General features: G+C 59.8%; 1 protein-coding gene across 3 annotated transcripts in view; it reads left to right on the forward strand.

Annotated features, from left to right (window-relative positions):
• AGPAT3 (1-acylglycerol-3-phosphate O-acyltransferase 3) overlaps nucleotides 1-14260 on the forward strand; it is a 147224-nt gene that overhangs the window by 119005 nt on the left and 13959 nt on the right. For all 3 annotated transcript variants that reach the window (XM_032392492.1, XM_032392489.1, XM_032392490.1), the window contains exon 2: nucleotides 8869-9095. In XM_032392492.1, the coding sequence (XP_032248383.1) occupies nucleotides 8918-9095 (178 nt within the window). In that variant the 5' untranslated portion in view covers nucleotides 8869-8917. The remainder of the gene's footprint in view (nucleotides 1-8868; nucleotides 9096-14260) is intronic.

The following is a 14260-nucleotide window of genomic DNA, read 5'->3' on the forward strand; positions in this document are numbered from 1 at the left end:
TACCTTCATGCATGAGCGTGTGGTGCCCATGCTTATGTGCGTGTATGAGAGCACGTGTGTGCACGTGTGTGCCTTTGTGTACGAGCATGGTGCACGAGAGCATGAGAGCGTGTGCGCATGCACGTATGAGAGCATTGTGTGCGCATGTGCACGTGTGCCTGTGTGTATGAGAGCATGTGCATGTGTGCACATGCGCGTATGAGAGCCTGTGTGTGCATGCATGCATTTTGGGACTCGGTTGCCACAATCTGCCCCCGCTGGAGAGCATTCTTCTGCTCTGGCACCACCAGCTGCCTTGGTGTGAGGAGCGCCTGCTGCGTCCTGCAGGCCCAGGGACTTGTCACAGATCTAGTGTGTAGTCACCAGGCTGTGGGAGCTTTTCACGTCCCTCCCACCACGAACATCACTGCTGCAGCCAGTAAAACCATTTGAACCACCTCAGAGGGACCAACGACGCTGGAGCTTGCAGAGCTGGGGTAGGTGGGGTGCGGTGGGGGCCCAGAGGTCCTTCAGCAGCTGCCCCCCCCCGCCCCTGCTGTGCACGCTCAGCTCTGGCCTCCCCCACCTGCCAGGCTTCCACAGACGTGACAGTGGGAACAGACCCGGCAGCCACCACCGGGGGGTGACAGCCCTACTGTCCTTGTCCTTGGTCCGCGGTTCCCATTCCCTTCTCAGATGGCACCTGCTGGGATGAGTGTTACCTCACCGGGGGGTAGCCTGGGGCCGGGGCCGCTTTGATCCATGTGGCTCTTCTGGAAGCCTCTTGCCTGGAGGGTCTCCAATGAGTCCGGCGACATTGGCAGCTCCCTTTTCTCTGAGCCCCAAGCCACTTCTCCCACGAGCTTTGTGCACCTGCTCCCCAGAGACCACGGCCTGTCTGCGTCGGCCCAGAGTTTGAGGCTCTCCAAGGAGACTCTTGGGTGGACGCGCTCCCAGAGGCTCTGGTCCCATTGTTCTTCCAGGAACCTTTTCGTGGACGTGGCATGATGGGGTGTGAGAGGTTCAAGATGAAGAAGCCATGCTCGCTGGTCGCAAATGTACGTACACATGGCACGCGTCGTCCGTGTGGCAAACCGGGATGGAGCACCAACGTAGTCTACGCAGACCTGTGCGAGTAATAGTAACAGAAATGGCGGTGGGGAGCCAGGAGTTAAATCCTGCCACTCTGTCCTCTCTGCCTCTCGCAGACGGGAGCTGCCTGCATGGTCTCCGGCCTCGGAGGACCAGGGGCTTCCTCCTGTCCACCCTGTGGGTCTTCTGGATCCCAGGAAGGCTGGGACACCCTTCCTCACTGAAGAGGGCCAAGGGCAAAGGGCGTTGCCAGAGGGATCTGTCTCTTATCCTAGGAAAGCACATGCCTTCCTGGAAGTCCCTGCGGACTTCTTCCCTGTGTCCCACTGCCTGGAACGGGGTCCCACGCACATCCCAGACCAGCAGTTCCAAGAGGGGGTGGGGTTCCTTTAGGGCTTAGATTTGGGGCTGGGGTGCCCTCTTAGGGTTCGATTCCCACCTGGCGTCGTGTGGTGGGGGAGCCCACAGAGGCTGCGTGGTACTCGTGGGGCCTGAGGGGAGGTTTTCGTATGTCATTTAATTGGATCTTTTTTACCCATTGGTTGAGAAAATATGTGATGCTAGGATTCTCATGAGCCTGGTAATGGCGTTAAGTCAATTTTGGGTTCTGTTCATTGTAACAGCATTAAACGCAATAGAAAGACAAATGTGCCCAAGTGCAGACACGACGGGAAGTGAGTGCATGTGTAAGGCGGGTTGTCCAGCACGCGGGTGCGGGTGGTGGTTGTGGGGTGTGCGGGCGCCAGCCCTGCTCGCCTTCGCGGGTCTGCTTGTCGGCTCGGAGGCCCAGGCCTCACCCTGCATTATCGAGGCTCTGTAGCAGCTGGGATATCTTGTAGGCTACTCCCTGGCTCTTTCTCACGGTTTCTCGGCTTCTCTGTCCTGTTTGCTTTTCCATATGAGCTGTAGGATCTGCCTATCTGGTTCCAGGGCAGGGTGGGGACCTGTTGGTATTTTAATTAGGATTCAGTTGCATTTGTAAAGGATCTTAGACTGGTTCGTGTGTCATCCGTGTATCATGTATCACTATCTAACAAACCACCCTGGACGCAGTGCTCATAGCTGCCGCCGCCTTATTGGCTCACGATTCCATGGCTCAGCAATCTGGGCTGGGCCCCGCGGGGAGGTCCCGCTGCTGGTCTCCGCTGGGGTCATTCGAGTGGCTGCAGTCGGCCGGTCTGCGCCTGGGGCTGTGAATCCACCGCCGTGGGGCCCACCTTCCACCCTCACTTAGTGGGGAGGCTGCGAGGCCTCTGTCTGTGGGGGGAGCCCTGAAGCCCCCCTGGGTTGCTCCAGGGTCTCAGATGACCCCCTGGGGCCAGGGTCCTGGAACCACTAAGTCAGAAATGACTACACCTCTCTGTTGTCGTGGTGCCCTCAGTGACTTCAGTCAGAGCTCGTTATCGGATGTTCCGAGAACGTGGATCTCTGTCCATTGTGTTTCCTCTCTCCACCACTCTGCACCTGTCCCTGGTCGTGGTAGTGCTTCGGTTACAGCGGCTTCTCTTGGGTCTACAGGATACAGACCTGTCATCTGCAGATAGTGATGATTTTACTCCTCCTCTTAGATTTTTAGACTTCTTGGTGGTTCCAAATGCTGAGGTTGGACTGGCAACAGATGATTATTAGCAAAGTAATATGTCCTGTTTTTCGGCCGATAGAAGGACGAGGTGGTCCCTGTAAATGAATTTACCCAGGGACTAAAGGTAGCCCCTTAAAGCCTCAAAAAGAGGACTGTGTTTGTCTAATCTGAAATTTTAGCTGGACTCGTGAAAATACCTTTGCTGCTTCCTGGCCGCGTTCAGTAACCCGCTGAGGGGATACAGCGCTTTCTCTCGGCATCGGGGCGAGCTCAGCGCAGACAGGAGTGGCGGCATTGTGTTCTCACTCGTGATGTCATCGAGGGGCCGCAGGGTGTGCGCCCCGCTCCTGGCGCCGGGCACCCTCTGAGGCGGTGCCTCCCAGGCCGCGGGCTGGCTCTGCCCCGCCGGGTCGCTGTCAGCAGGATGTCTGCCGCCAGCGGCCCTGGGCTCCCGGCTCACATCAGATCGGCCGTGGCCCGGGGCACCTCCCAGACACGCTCGTCCCGGCCGTGTCTACAGCAAGAGCCAGGAGGAGCCGGTCAAGCAGCTAGAGTCCTACCGTGAGTGCGGTGTGTTTGCTCAGCCAGCATGAGGCTTGGTCCTGGTTCTGCGTCACGTTGCCACCTGCATTCTGTTAGGTAGTTGAGGAATATTTGAGAGAGGCCATGCTCTCTCTCTCTCTCCTCTCCTCTCTGTTTTCAGCAGTCCGTCCTGTCCAGAGAGCGTGTCCTCCGGGGCTGCCTGACTCGGAGAACTCTCCACACGCGGACCGAACACCGGGGCTCACGCCTGGTAAAGCCCGGCCTTCCTGTTCGCCTGGGAGCAGGCCGGGGCCGCTCTGCGCGCCGCACGGGGTGCTCGCCTGTGGGGTGGGGGAGCGGACGGGCACGGAGGGAGGGAGGGAGCTGGCGGCCGCCTCTTCGTTCTGCTTCACGATGGGCTCTGAGTGCGGATGACCGAAATCCACCTGGAACGCAGCGGTTCTTAGCCCGTCATTCAGACCACGCATCAAACGTCAAAAGCGATGCATCTCTGGCGTATTTAATGTCTTCTGCCATCACCAGCCCCCATCTGCCCGAGGTTACACCCGCCCTCAGACAGGCCAGCTGAGGCCGCCGGGCTCTGAGCGCGGCGGGACGGGGCGGCGGGCGGAGTGGCCGACCGCGGCGGCGCCTCCTCCCGGGCTCCCAGGGGCCGGGACTGCGGGTCACGAGCGCAGCTCCACGCTGGAGGCACGGCCGCGGGGCCGCTTGGTGCCGTCGCAGGGTCCCGTGCTGCTTCCCCGCCGCGACGTGGACACCGTGTGGGGGAGGGGCAGAGGCGCGAAAGGCGCTGAGTCCGCGCGTAAACCAAATGGCAGCCCGTCCGCACACGGTCACCGGCCGCCACTGAGGGTGTAGAGGATGGTGGACCTCGGTTTCTGTTCCCGTGCAAAGGCTTTGTTGGAAATATGGGGGTTTCCACCAAGACGGGGGGGGGGGGGGTGCCTGGGAGGATATCTGAAGGTCAGACCACCGGACCGGCTAGCTCATGACGAAGAGGGACAATAGGACCAGTGCTGGGGAGAGAGGGTCTGCGGGCATCTGGTGACGGGTCTGCCCTTGAGCTCGGGAAGGCCCAGCAGCAGTTCACCGGCAGGCCCTGGGGCAGGCCCTGGGCGGCAGCGCCAAGCTTACAGCAGGACATGGGAGTGGGCCTGCACGCTTCTTGAATTACGGGACTGGGAACAAGGCCTGAATATTTGTAAGAGGTGGATCGCTGCGCTGGGGCAGCCGGGTCATAGCGCCACGGGCCAGGCGGACATTTATTCCCACAGCCTGGAGGCTGACGTCGGAGATCAAGGGCTTGGCAGGTTTGGCTCCTGTGGAGGGCTGTGGGGGAAGAACCTGTTTGCAGATGACGTGTCCGCCTGTGTCTTCACATGGCCTGCCTCTGAGGGAGGCTGTGTCCTAACCTCTCTCCTGGGGACACGGGCGGATTGCGTTACGGCCCACCCCGATGACCTCATCTAATGCCATCACCTCTTTAAGGACCTGGTCTCCACATACAGCCACATTCTCAGGTGCTGGCGGTTAGGACCCTGCCATAGCTTTTGGGGGACTCCGTTCAGCCATAACGAGAGGTGCCCCTGTGGGGTCTGAGAGTGGTCAGGCCCCGCTCATGACGGTGCTGAGCTGCGCCACGGTGCTTCTTCACTTCCCCTCGTGGCCCTGAGCCACAGACAGCTCGGTGGCGCCGAAGCTCCCACGTGAGGCCGCCTTGCTGCTCTGTGAACAACTTCAGCTCAGCCTCGCCATGCCGCCTGGCCCTCTGCCCCTGTCGATTGGCCAGCAGTCAGTTCTGGGCCTTCTAGCCTGGGGGGCTGGCTCCACACTGTACCCCCACTTTGAGGAGCCTGAGCGTGCAGCTCGTCCCCTGCCCCCTGCAGCTCGCCTAGGGGTGCAACTCAGGAGGCAGCCACCTCACCGTCAGGATCAAGTTGTGCAGACGCAGGCTTCTGGAACAACCTAGACCTATTATCTAGTGAAGGGACTTAGAGACAGGCCAGGCTTCCTTGCTGCCTCGGCGACGGCATGAGCATTAGTGTGAAGGTGCCGCGGGAGGGGGACAGGCTGGCTGTCCTGCCTCCAGGCTCCTCGTAAGCAGTTGGCGTCTTCGGGGGCCCGGGCGCAGGGGGCTCATCCCGGTGTCCTTTAGGCAGGGTGAAGGGCTGCATGCTGGGCCTTCTCCTCTCCATGTATCGGGCGCTCACGTCGGGGAGCAGCGTTGTGGCCAAGGGCGGGGCTCTGGCTTCCCTGTCCTGAGCGGCAGGTCTTGAAGCCGCTGGGCCTCAGTTTCTTCATCTGTAACATGGAGGTCTAGACTCCAAGAACCCACCTTATGGGATTTATTATCACTTCATAGTCATTAGGAACCTGCAAACGAAGATCACCGTGTGATACCGTGACACCCCGGATTGGGCTCAGGGGACTCTGACCTACGGAAGTGTGGTATGCTGTCGGGAAACGGATACGAGTGAAACCCGCGTGGGCACCGTGTAGCATCGTCTGTAGGAGCTCGGATGAGCATGCCCCAGCGCTGCGGGTCCTAATCCTGGGGCGTCACCCAGAGTTCCCGATGTCCCGAGCACGGTCGGTCATAAGCAGAGATGACGCGCAGATGGAGATGATCAGGATGGAGCGTCACCAAGTACTTCGCTTGCAGGGGGAGCTGCTTAGCTTGTGGCCCTGCAGCAGAAACGCAAGCTTGGGTGTTTGTACGGATTTCTGTTGGAGAATCTTAGACCCTGAAGCATCATCTGCTACATTACAATAAGGTCCTGCAGAGAACCTCAAGAGGAAGTGCAATGAAATGCATTTCCTGACTTTACGGAAGAGCTCAGTGCTGTGTGTTTTAAACACGGACGGTGGTGGTGGTGGCCGGCGGGCGCCGCGAGCGTCAGACCCCATGGGCTGCATTTGCAAGAATAGAGTTCTATTTAAAAAGTAAAACTTGACGGAGTGCCGGACTGTGTGCAAACGTGCAGAGCCTGACTTACACTTGTCTGGTCAGAGTTAAGCCGTTTTTAGGTGCTCTCGGCAGCCTGAGTTGTGCCTCCCCCACCGCACTCCTGCTGTGCCCATCGAGGCCGGGGAGAGGCTGGGGGCGTGCGGGCCGAGCGGGGCAGCATCCAAGCAGACGGTCAGCAGCTCTCGTGGGGTGGGCATGTGGGAGGACCCCTGAACCGCTGCAGCTGACGTTCCTTAGTATGGAGTCTGGCCCACAGGGAGTGACGGAGTCATGCATTTGGACCCCACTTCTGGGGTGTCCGAGCCAGAGACTGACAGCCCAGGCAGGTGGCCAGCAGCAGGTCAGAACACGCCAGCCTCAGGAGAGCCCAGGGCCACGCTCACCCTCGGGTCCCAGGAGCCCAGCAGACAGCGGGTGGGACCGACCTGGGGTGACCGTGGAAGGACAAGGGCAGGTCGTGAACGTGAGTCATAAAGAAGGCTAGCTGTCGGAACGAAGCTCCACGCCACATCCGTCAGCCCTCATCAGGGCCCCTGCCGAGCCCCGGGGTCTGGGGCAGGGGGGCCAGCTGGACCCTGGACGCCAGCGTTGCAGACAGGGGTGTGGTGGTGGTGAGGCCCTGAGAAACGCGTGTCTAAGGGTGGGTGCGGCTCTGCAGGGAATCCTGGGGATGGACTTTTACATCAGAGACTCAGGCAGCCCAGGGACCGGCTACTTCATAACCTCGGGGCTGGAATAGATTCCCGAGTGAGAGCCTGCGTTCGCACAGACTTGTGCTCGAGCATGCATGGTCGCCAGGCGCCATGGGCAGGTGAGTCGGCAGACCGGGACCTTCGCGCCGTGGAAGGTCGATGTGCCTTCAGGCTGAACGGTGGTGTGTACGTTGTGCTGAGCCACAAGGCAGCTGCCGGGTGTTTCTACTCACGTGAGCCTAGAGAAAAGGAAGCCGGATCCACAGTGCCAGAGGCTGGTGGCGTTGCCAGGGCCTGGGCACTGCCTGGGCAGGGACGAAGGGAAGCGCCCTGATGTGACCACGGCCCCCACGGCCGTGGCCTTCCAGGTGCCATCACGCTGCGCACCAGTGAGCACATCTGAGCTGTGCTGAGCTGCACCTTGATGGACCTGTACCTCGTGCCCTGGTGATGGAATCAGCAGGTCGGCCATGGAACCTGGGAATCTGCTTTTAAAAGCATCACGGCTGATATGGCAATCTATGTGCTGGCTTCTGGGGACCCTGGTTATTCTGGCCCGTGTGGCAGGTGGTAGGAGTGCGGGTAGAGAGCCTGGCAGTTAGGTGCTAGAGGATGGGCATTGGTGCCGGGTCCGGACAAAGCCATTAGCTCTAGTACACGGAAGGAGTACGTCGTCAGGCCTGGCCTGGCTGGCATGTTTGGGACTCTGCCTTCCAGAAGCGTCCCCTGCCCGTGGGAAGTGTGTGGACGCAATCTCACTGCCTACGTTGGAATCTGGTCCTACTGCTTCTCACGGTTGGACCCCGAACAAGTCAGCTGTCCGTGCTGCTGTTTGCTTGGAGGGGAGGGTTTGCAGCGTCCCCAACAATGTAGTAAGAAGTGTCTTGCTGTCCCCGTGTGTTTTCTGTTCTTTAGGTTCAGAGGATCACTTACAGTAACTGCGGAGTAACCAGTTAGTAACAAGCCATCCCAGCACTGGTCTGAGAGACACTGCCCTTAGTTGCCCTCCCTGTCCCTTCAGCCACAGCGGCTGGTGGCTCGGGGCTGCGGAGGGGCTGTGGCATCCGAAGGCCTGACTGGGCCTGGACGGCCCACTTTCGCTGCCAATGTCCTCCTGACACGGCAGCTGGCTCCCCTTGAGCCGACCACGTGAGGACCAGGGGCTGGCCAAAAGTTGTGCTTTTGCGACTCAGCCTCAGAAATCACAGCGGCCTGTTCCCAGCACAGTCGGTTTGGTCTCGGGGGGCAGCCGGCCCCCTGGTGCCCCCAGGTGTGCTCAGCTTGTAGAGTGAAGCAGGACCTGCCCCGGAGAGTGGGGGAGCCTGTCTCAGAGCCAGCTCCGCGCCCCATCCCCAGAGAGCATGCGGGCCCCTCTCCTGCGGACCACGGGCAGCCCTGAGTTTGGATCACAGCGTCCTGCTTGGTTCTCTGCCACAAGGGGGGTTACAGGGCAGCTCACGGGACAAGCGCAGCCAAGAAGTGTGAGCTTTGGGCTTCACCGTTGGAAGTAAGAGATGCACGTGGAAAGGGGAGAAAGACTGGTTGGGCCCCTGGGTGAGTCCCCGCGCTGTTCCAGAGCCCAGACGGAGGCTGTTAGCGTCCAAGTGCACCCCAGTGTGGGAAGTAAATCGTTGAGATAGTATGGATCTGTTCTATAGAGATTTCATGTGCAGTTTGGTCTTTTAAACGATGCTAAAAAACGTCTAAAATAAATACTATCTGTAATGCTTTTTCCTAGAGGTAATCAATCACTAGTAATATTTGGGGGCATTTGTTTAGGTTTTTTTCTTCCTTTCTTGTGTGCGTGTGGTGTGTGTGAGTGTGTAGTGTGTGGGGGGCAGTGTGCGTGACGTATGAGTGGCTTGTGTCCCTTCCAGAAGGAAAGGCCGCGGAGAGTGGCAGGAGTGAGCCGCTGGCTGGCGGGCTCCGCTGCGCGCCCCGTGGGTCATCCTCCGCGTGCCGCCGCCGGGGTCCCGGGCGCCTGTCCTCACTGCTGTCCCTGTCCTTTCCAGGACGGCTCTTCTCAGTGAAGGACCTTGCGCTCGCTACTGAGTAGCGACCATGGGCCTGCTCGCCTACCTGAAGACCCAGTTCATGGTGCACCTGCTCATCGGGTTCGTCTTCGTGGTGAGCGGGCTGGTCATCAACTTCGTCCAGCTCTGCACACTAGTCCTCTGGCCGGTGAACAAGCAGCTTTACCGCCGGCTCAACTGCCGCCTCGCCTACTCGCTGTGGAGCCGTGAGTGTGCCTGCGCCGCGCATGTGGGGAGGTGGGGGCTGGGCAGCGGGGGGAAAGGACGTCCTTTGTGCCAGACAAACCCGAACCCCGAACAGACCGGCCTGCACTCCCTGCCGGGCGGGGGCCCCTGGGGTGGGGAATGCTCCCGATGACGTGTGCAGCAGGTGGGGCCCGGTTGGCGGTCCCCACGCGGGAACGGAGGGGCTGCTCAGGGGTGGCCGGCAGACGCGCAGAGGATGCTCAGCCTCTCCACGGGGTTGAGCCAAATGACATCCCGACAGCCGACCGCTTGGACCCACCGAGGACGCAGTTTTGTATGGTTAACATGGTCTTGGATATTTGAGGACAGACATGAACTCGGTTTGCCAGCCGGGCAGCGGGGCGCCGCGAGCCAACCGCGGGTGGCCTGTCCGCTCTCTGGTGCGTGCGAGCACCTGTCTGTCAAGGACAAGGACCCTTGCCCGCTTTGATCTCACGTATGCGTGTAGACGTGTGTGTCTGTGGCCGACGTGCACCTGCATGTGCGTGTGCGTGTAAAATCAGTCCCCACCTGCCGGGTGACGGAGACGCCGACGCCCCACAGCAAAGCCCACAGTTGCCGGGGCTGGACCGTTGTCCCACAAGATACGAACGTGCCTGAGCGCTCCGTGCAGAAGCGCCGTCGGTGCAGACCTTCTCCTTTTACCACTTGGACATCAGCACAAACCGGCAGCCGCCGTAGTGCCCCCTTCGCGGGGCGCGAGTATGGTGAGTGCGCCGCGGACCCCCGCAGCCCTGACCAGCGAGGGCGTCTCCCTACTGACGCAGAGCCGTCCGCAAAATACATTTCTAAGCGAAAGGGGAAGGCGCACACCGAGGTACAGGGCACACTGCTGTTTCTCTGAGGACGGCGTGTGCTGGGTGTGCACGTGTGCATGCTGGTCGTGCCTGGAGGGTCCCCCGGGTCGCCAGGAAACTGAATACCCAGGGACTGGAGGAACGAGGGGCTTCCGCTTTGTGCATTGTTAGGTTTTACTTATTTACTGCTTGTTTGGTTTTTATTTTTTTCCTTTTCCTTTTTACTATTTACATTTATTTATGTATATGTCTGACTTTGTGCTGTTTACGTTTTTTAGCTTAAGACCATGTTTCTTTTATTTTTTATTTTTTTTAAAGATTTTATTTATTTATTTGACAGAGAGACACAGTGAGAGAGGGAACACAAGCAGGGGGAGTGGGAGAGGGAGAAGCAGGCTTCCTGCGGAGCAGGGAGCCCGATGCGGGGCTCGATCCCAGGACCCTGGGACCATGACCTGAGCCGAAGGCAGACGCTTAACGACTGAGCCACCCAGGCGCCCCGACCATGTTTCTTTTATAGTAAAGAGAAAACAATACCCATTTTATATCCTCTGGGAAACGATGAGTCTCCGTTAGCCTCCCAGCTCGGGAGCAGAGGCGGGAAGACCTCCAAGGAGGCTCGGAGGCCCGTGACTTCCCGCGGCCTCGGCCGAGACCGGCGAGCTGGCCCATAGCTTTAGCTTGCCTTACACGCTTAACAGCTCCAGTTCCCAGGGTTTGGTTTCTCTTTCAGATAAAAGATTTTTGTGGGGGTGGGGGAGGGAGAATTAAAAGTCCTGTCGTGTGAAACATACAATGAGCTGCTCGTGAGTATAATTGGGTGAGAGGAATACACACCAAAGGGGCAAATACTAATTAATAAAAACTAAATTGTGACTCTACCTGCAGCAGGATTGTAGGGTTAAAACACTCCCAAACAGCTCAGGCCTGGATGAGGCCGGCTTGTTAGCGCGTGGCTGGGGGCACAGTACGTAAAGGGAACCTCTCAGCGCTGCCCCATCCCCTCAGCAGAGAGCGGGGGGCTGGCACCGAACCTCGAGCTTGCCTTCCGGGGGCCCCAGATGGACCAGCTGTGGGGGGGGGACCGGATTTAACTGGACCCGGAGCTGTGGCTGGGGTGGAGCAGGTTAGCAGTGCCCCTTGGGGTCAGCTTGTCTGGAGGAAATACCTCCCACTTTAGGCTCAAAGAATCTCACAGATCAAGACAAAGCAAATATGAACTCATAGTCGGAGGACAAGAAACATCCGGCAGATTTAGACAAAACACTAGCAAACGGTGACAAAAGAATCAGATAGAACGCGCATAAATGAAAATTGTAATTGCAGAGTATTGTTAGAGTGAACTGTCAGCTGGTGCTGGTGAATGTGACGTCACGTTGGACCCAGCTCACGGGAGGCCAGGCACAGTGACACGAGTGTGCGGCAGAGACCCGGGAGGAGAGGGTGACACGGGCTGAAAGGAGGACGGGGAGAGAGGCCGGATCTGCGGAGGGGGCGCGGCAGGTGGTGCTGGGACAGGATCCTCCTGGGTGGATGAAGACGTGGTGCTGTGACTCCTCGAGGACAGCGTGTTCCCAGCAGGGAAAATAAACCGACACGCACGCTCAGACACGCTCCAGGGAGGTCACACACAGCGGAGACAAAGAGCAGGTGCAGAAATACCCAGACGGGAAAGCCCGAGTGCCGGCAGGAATGGACAGACCGACCGACGGCGGTTGTTCAAACGAGGGTGACCTAGAACAGTCTGATGCCAGCCAAGAGCGGCGGCACTTGCGGCCCACGATACACATGTGACATTCCCGTCGGAGAAGTTCTTTAGGAAGAACAAAAGCTATCATACAGCAGGGTCTGAGGTGCTGGAAAGAGGGCAGTCAGAGAAATTGGTGAGTGGGTACATCTAAGCGATCCTGTTAAGTAATGACCATGCCCGGTTTGTGAGGCTGAACCAGAACCACGCAGGGCGGAAGTGGGGGGGGGGGGGGGGGGGGGCTGTGTGCGGGGGGTGGGGGAGGGAGGGGACGTTGGGGGAGAGTTCCAGTCCCACTGGGCTCACTTCTCCTTCTGGTATTTGCCAGGAGGACAGCGGCCTCTGATGTCAGACTTTGCTGACAAAAGGTGGGGTGGGCAACAGACATCAGACTAACTTGAGAACTCTTAGAAGAAGATGGGTTAAAAAAGCAAAGACAAGTGCATTTTTGTAACAAAGACAACGAAGTGGAGGAAAGCCTGAGAACAAAACCTGTCTCCCGGCGGGAAGCAGACTGGAGTGAGCCCCTCGTGCGGGGAGCATCCCAGACGCCGGCGCCCCTTCTGTTGCTGAGCGCGAGGCTGTGGGAGCCCCCAAGGGACCCGCTGAAGCGGGGGTGTTCCACAGGTGTCCCCCTCCGAATTGGACTGAGTGGAAGGCTCCCCCAGATTGCAGGGGCACGCGGGGAGGGCTGCAGTCACATCATTGTTCTAATGACCCTGAGCCACTGTCCAGTGTCTGGCTGGACGCGAACCCTGCTCTCACCCTGTGATGCCCGGCGCCCTCCCGCTAGCCGCCCTGAGCGCGTTCCCAGTGTGACCCTTGTCCGGGCCCTGGCTCCCGCTGACCTGGCCACGCCAAACCTTCCCGGCTGGAAAAGAGAAAATGCCTCCCTCGCAGCCGCTCTATCCAGATCGAGTCAATGCAGGGAGTTTGAGAACGGCGATGCGCAGTGAGTGGCTGAAAGAGAGAGCTTGCTCGTTCTGAATGAAGGAAATCACACCGAAAAATGAGGGCTGGGCCCAGGAGCCCACCAGCAAGACTCCTTCAGAGTGCTCCCCCGCGGGGCCGGGGTCGCAGGCATGGACGGCGGGCTGGCAGCCGCCTGGCGGCTCCACGCTCCACGGACAGAGAGGCTGCTGGTCTCCAGATGAGATGGGCAGGCACCCCTGCCCGCTGTCCCCTGGGCTGCCGACTGGCGGGCAGGGAGGAGCAGCCTGGTGACGCTCCGACAGAGCCGCTCTCCGGGACGGGCCGTGGCTCGTCCTCACAGAACGTCTGTGGGGGATTTGGGGTGCCTGTCCATCCGGCCCTCCGTCTGTGGTCTCTGGGCACCTCTGGAACACAGGGATGGCTGGGAGAGCCAGCGTTCATGGACGTTGACCGCGAGGCGGCCCTGCTCCGGAGCACCTACGGGGAGGGGGCTGTGCCGTCCCTCTCGCAGGTGGGGCCACACAGCTGGGGAGGGGGCCCCCCGAGCCAGCCTGCGGCTCAGCAGCGCGCTGCACTCCCGCCCTTGGCGGCTCTGAGTCAGGAGGCTGAGGCCGTATTGGCTCCTCTTGAACAAAGGATAAGAAAGAACTTGCCCGTGTCCGCGGCAGCGTCGTTCCCACGAGCCCACAGTCTGAACACGTGTCCAGCGATGGATGAACGGATAGAGAAAACGCGGTCCTACATGCAGTGGGAAATTATTCAGCCTTTACACAGGGACTCCTGCCACAGGGGACAACATGGATGAAACCTCAGGACATCGCGTGAAGTGAGGTGAGCCGGTCCCAGAAGGACACGTACTGCCCCATCCCGCTTCCAAAAGGGACCTGAAATCGGCCGCACCCTGGAGGGGCCTAGGGTGGGTGATGTGGTGCGCCGTCCAGCCCTGTGCCCCGTGGTAACGGTGCCGGATTGCGCACTGGAGGTGTGTTCGGAGGGCGCGTCTCAAGCGTTCTTACTAGGATAATGGAGAAAACACTCCCCCATTCCCCAGCAAGTCTCTTTAGAAGCAACAGTCTCCACCATAGTCCCTCGTGAACCAGCTCACGCCCGGGGACTTGGCACAGGCCCTCCAGGGCTGCCACCATCCGATAAACAAGAGCCATAGAGAGAGAGGGAGAGGGCGGCTCTGGGCTCTGTCTCCCTGGGGGGGGGGGGGGGGGGCGGCTGGACCCCCCCGCATCAGCAGGGGATGCTTCCAGATGCGCAAGCTGCCGGCCTCCTGGCCTCTGCTTTCCTTCCTTTTCTTTTCAACAGCTTTACCGAGACGAAATCCACCCTTTATACGGCCCATACAGCCCAGTGGTCCTGGTGTGGTCACCCCAGAAAGAAACCCCCTGGCACTCACAGCCGCTGCCCATCCCCCAGCCCTGCAGTCAGTCAGCTGCCTCCTGTCTGTGGGTTTGCCCGTTCTGGACATCGCATACAGCCCCTACGGGTCGGTCCTTCAAGACGGACTCACTGTTGCCCAGGCTCGCCCAGGTTGCGGCTGGGTCACGTGACGCGGCGGCAGGACAGTGGTTGTGAGGCCGGCCATGGCTCGGTGGGCATTTGGCTGGTGTCTGCTGTTCGGCGGCTGTGAGCATCCGTG

The sequence above is a fragment of the Phoca vitulina genome, unplaced genomic scaffold (genome assembly GCF_004348235.1).
Source record: "Phoca vitulina isolate PV1807 unplaced genomic scaffold, GSC_HSeal_1.0 scaffold68, whole genome shotgun sequence".
NCBI classification, from domain to species: Eukaryota; Metazoa; Chordata; class Mammalia; order Carnivora; family Phocidae; genus Phoca; species Phoca vitulina.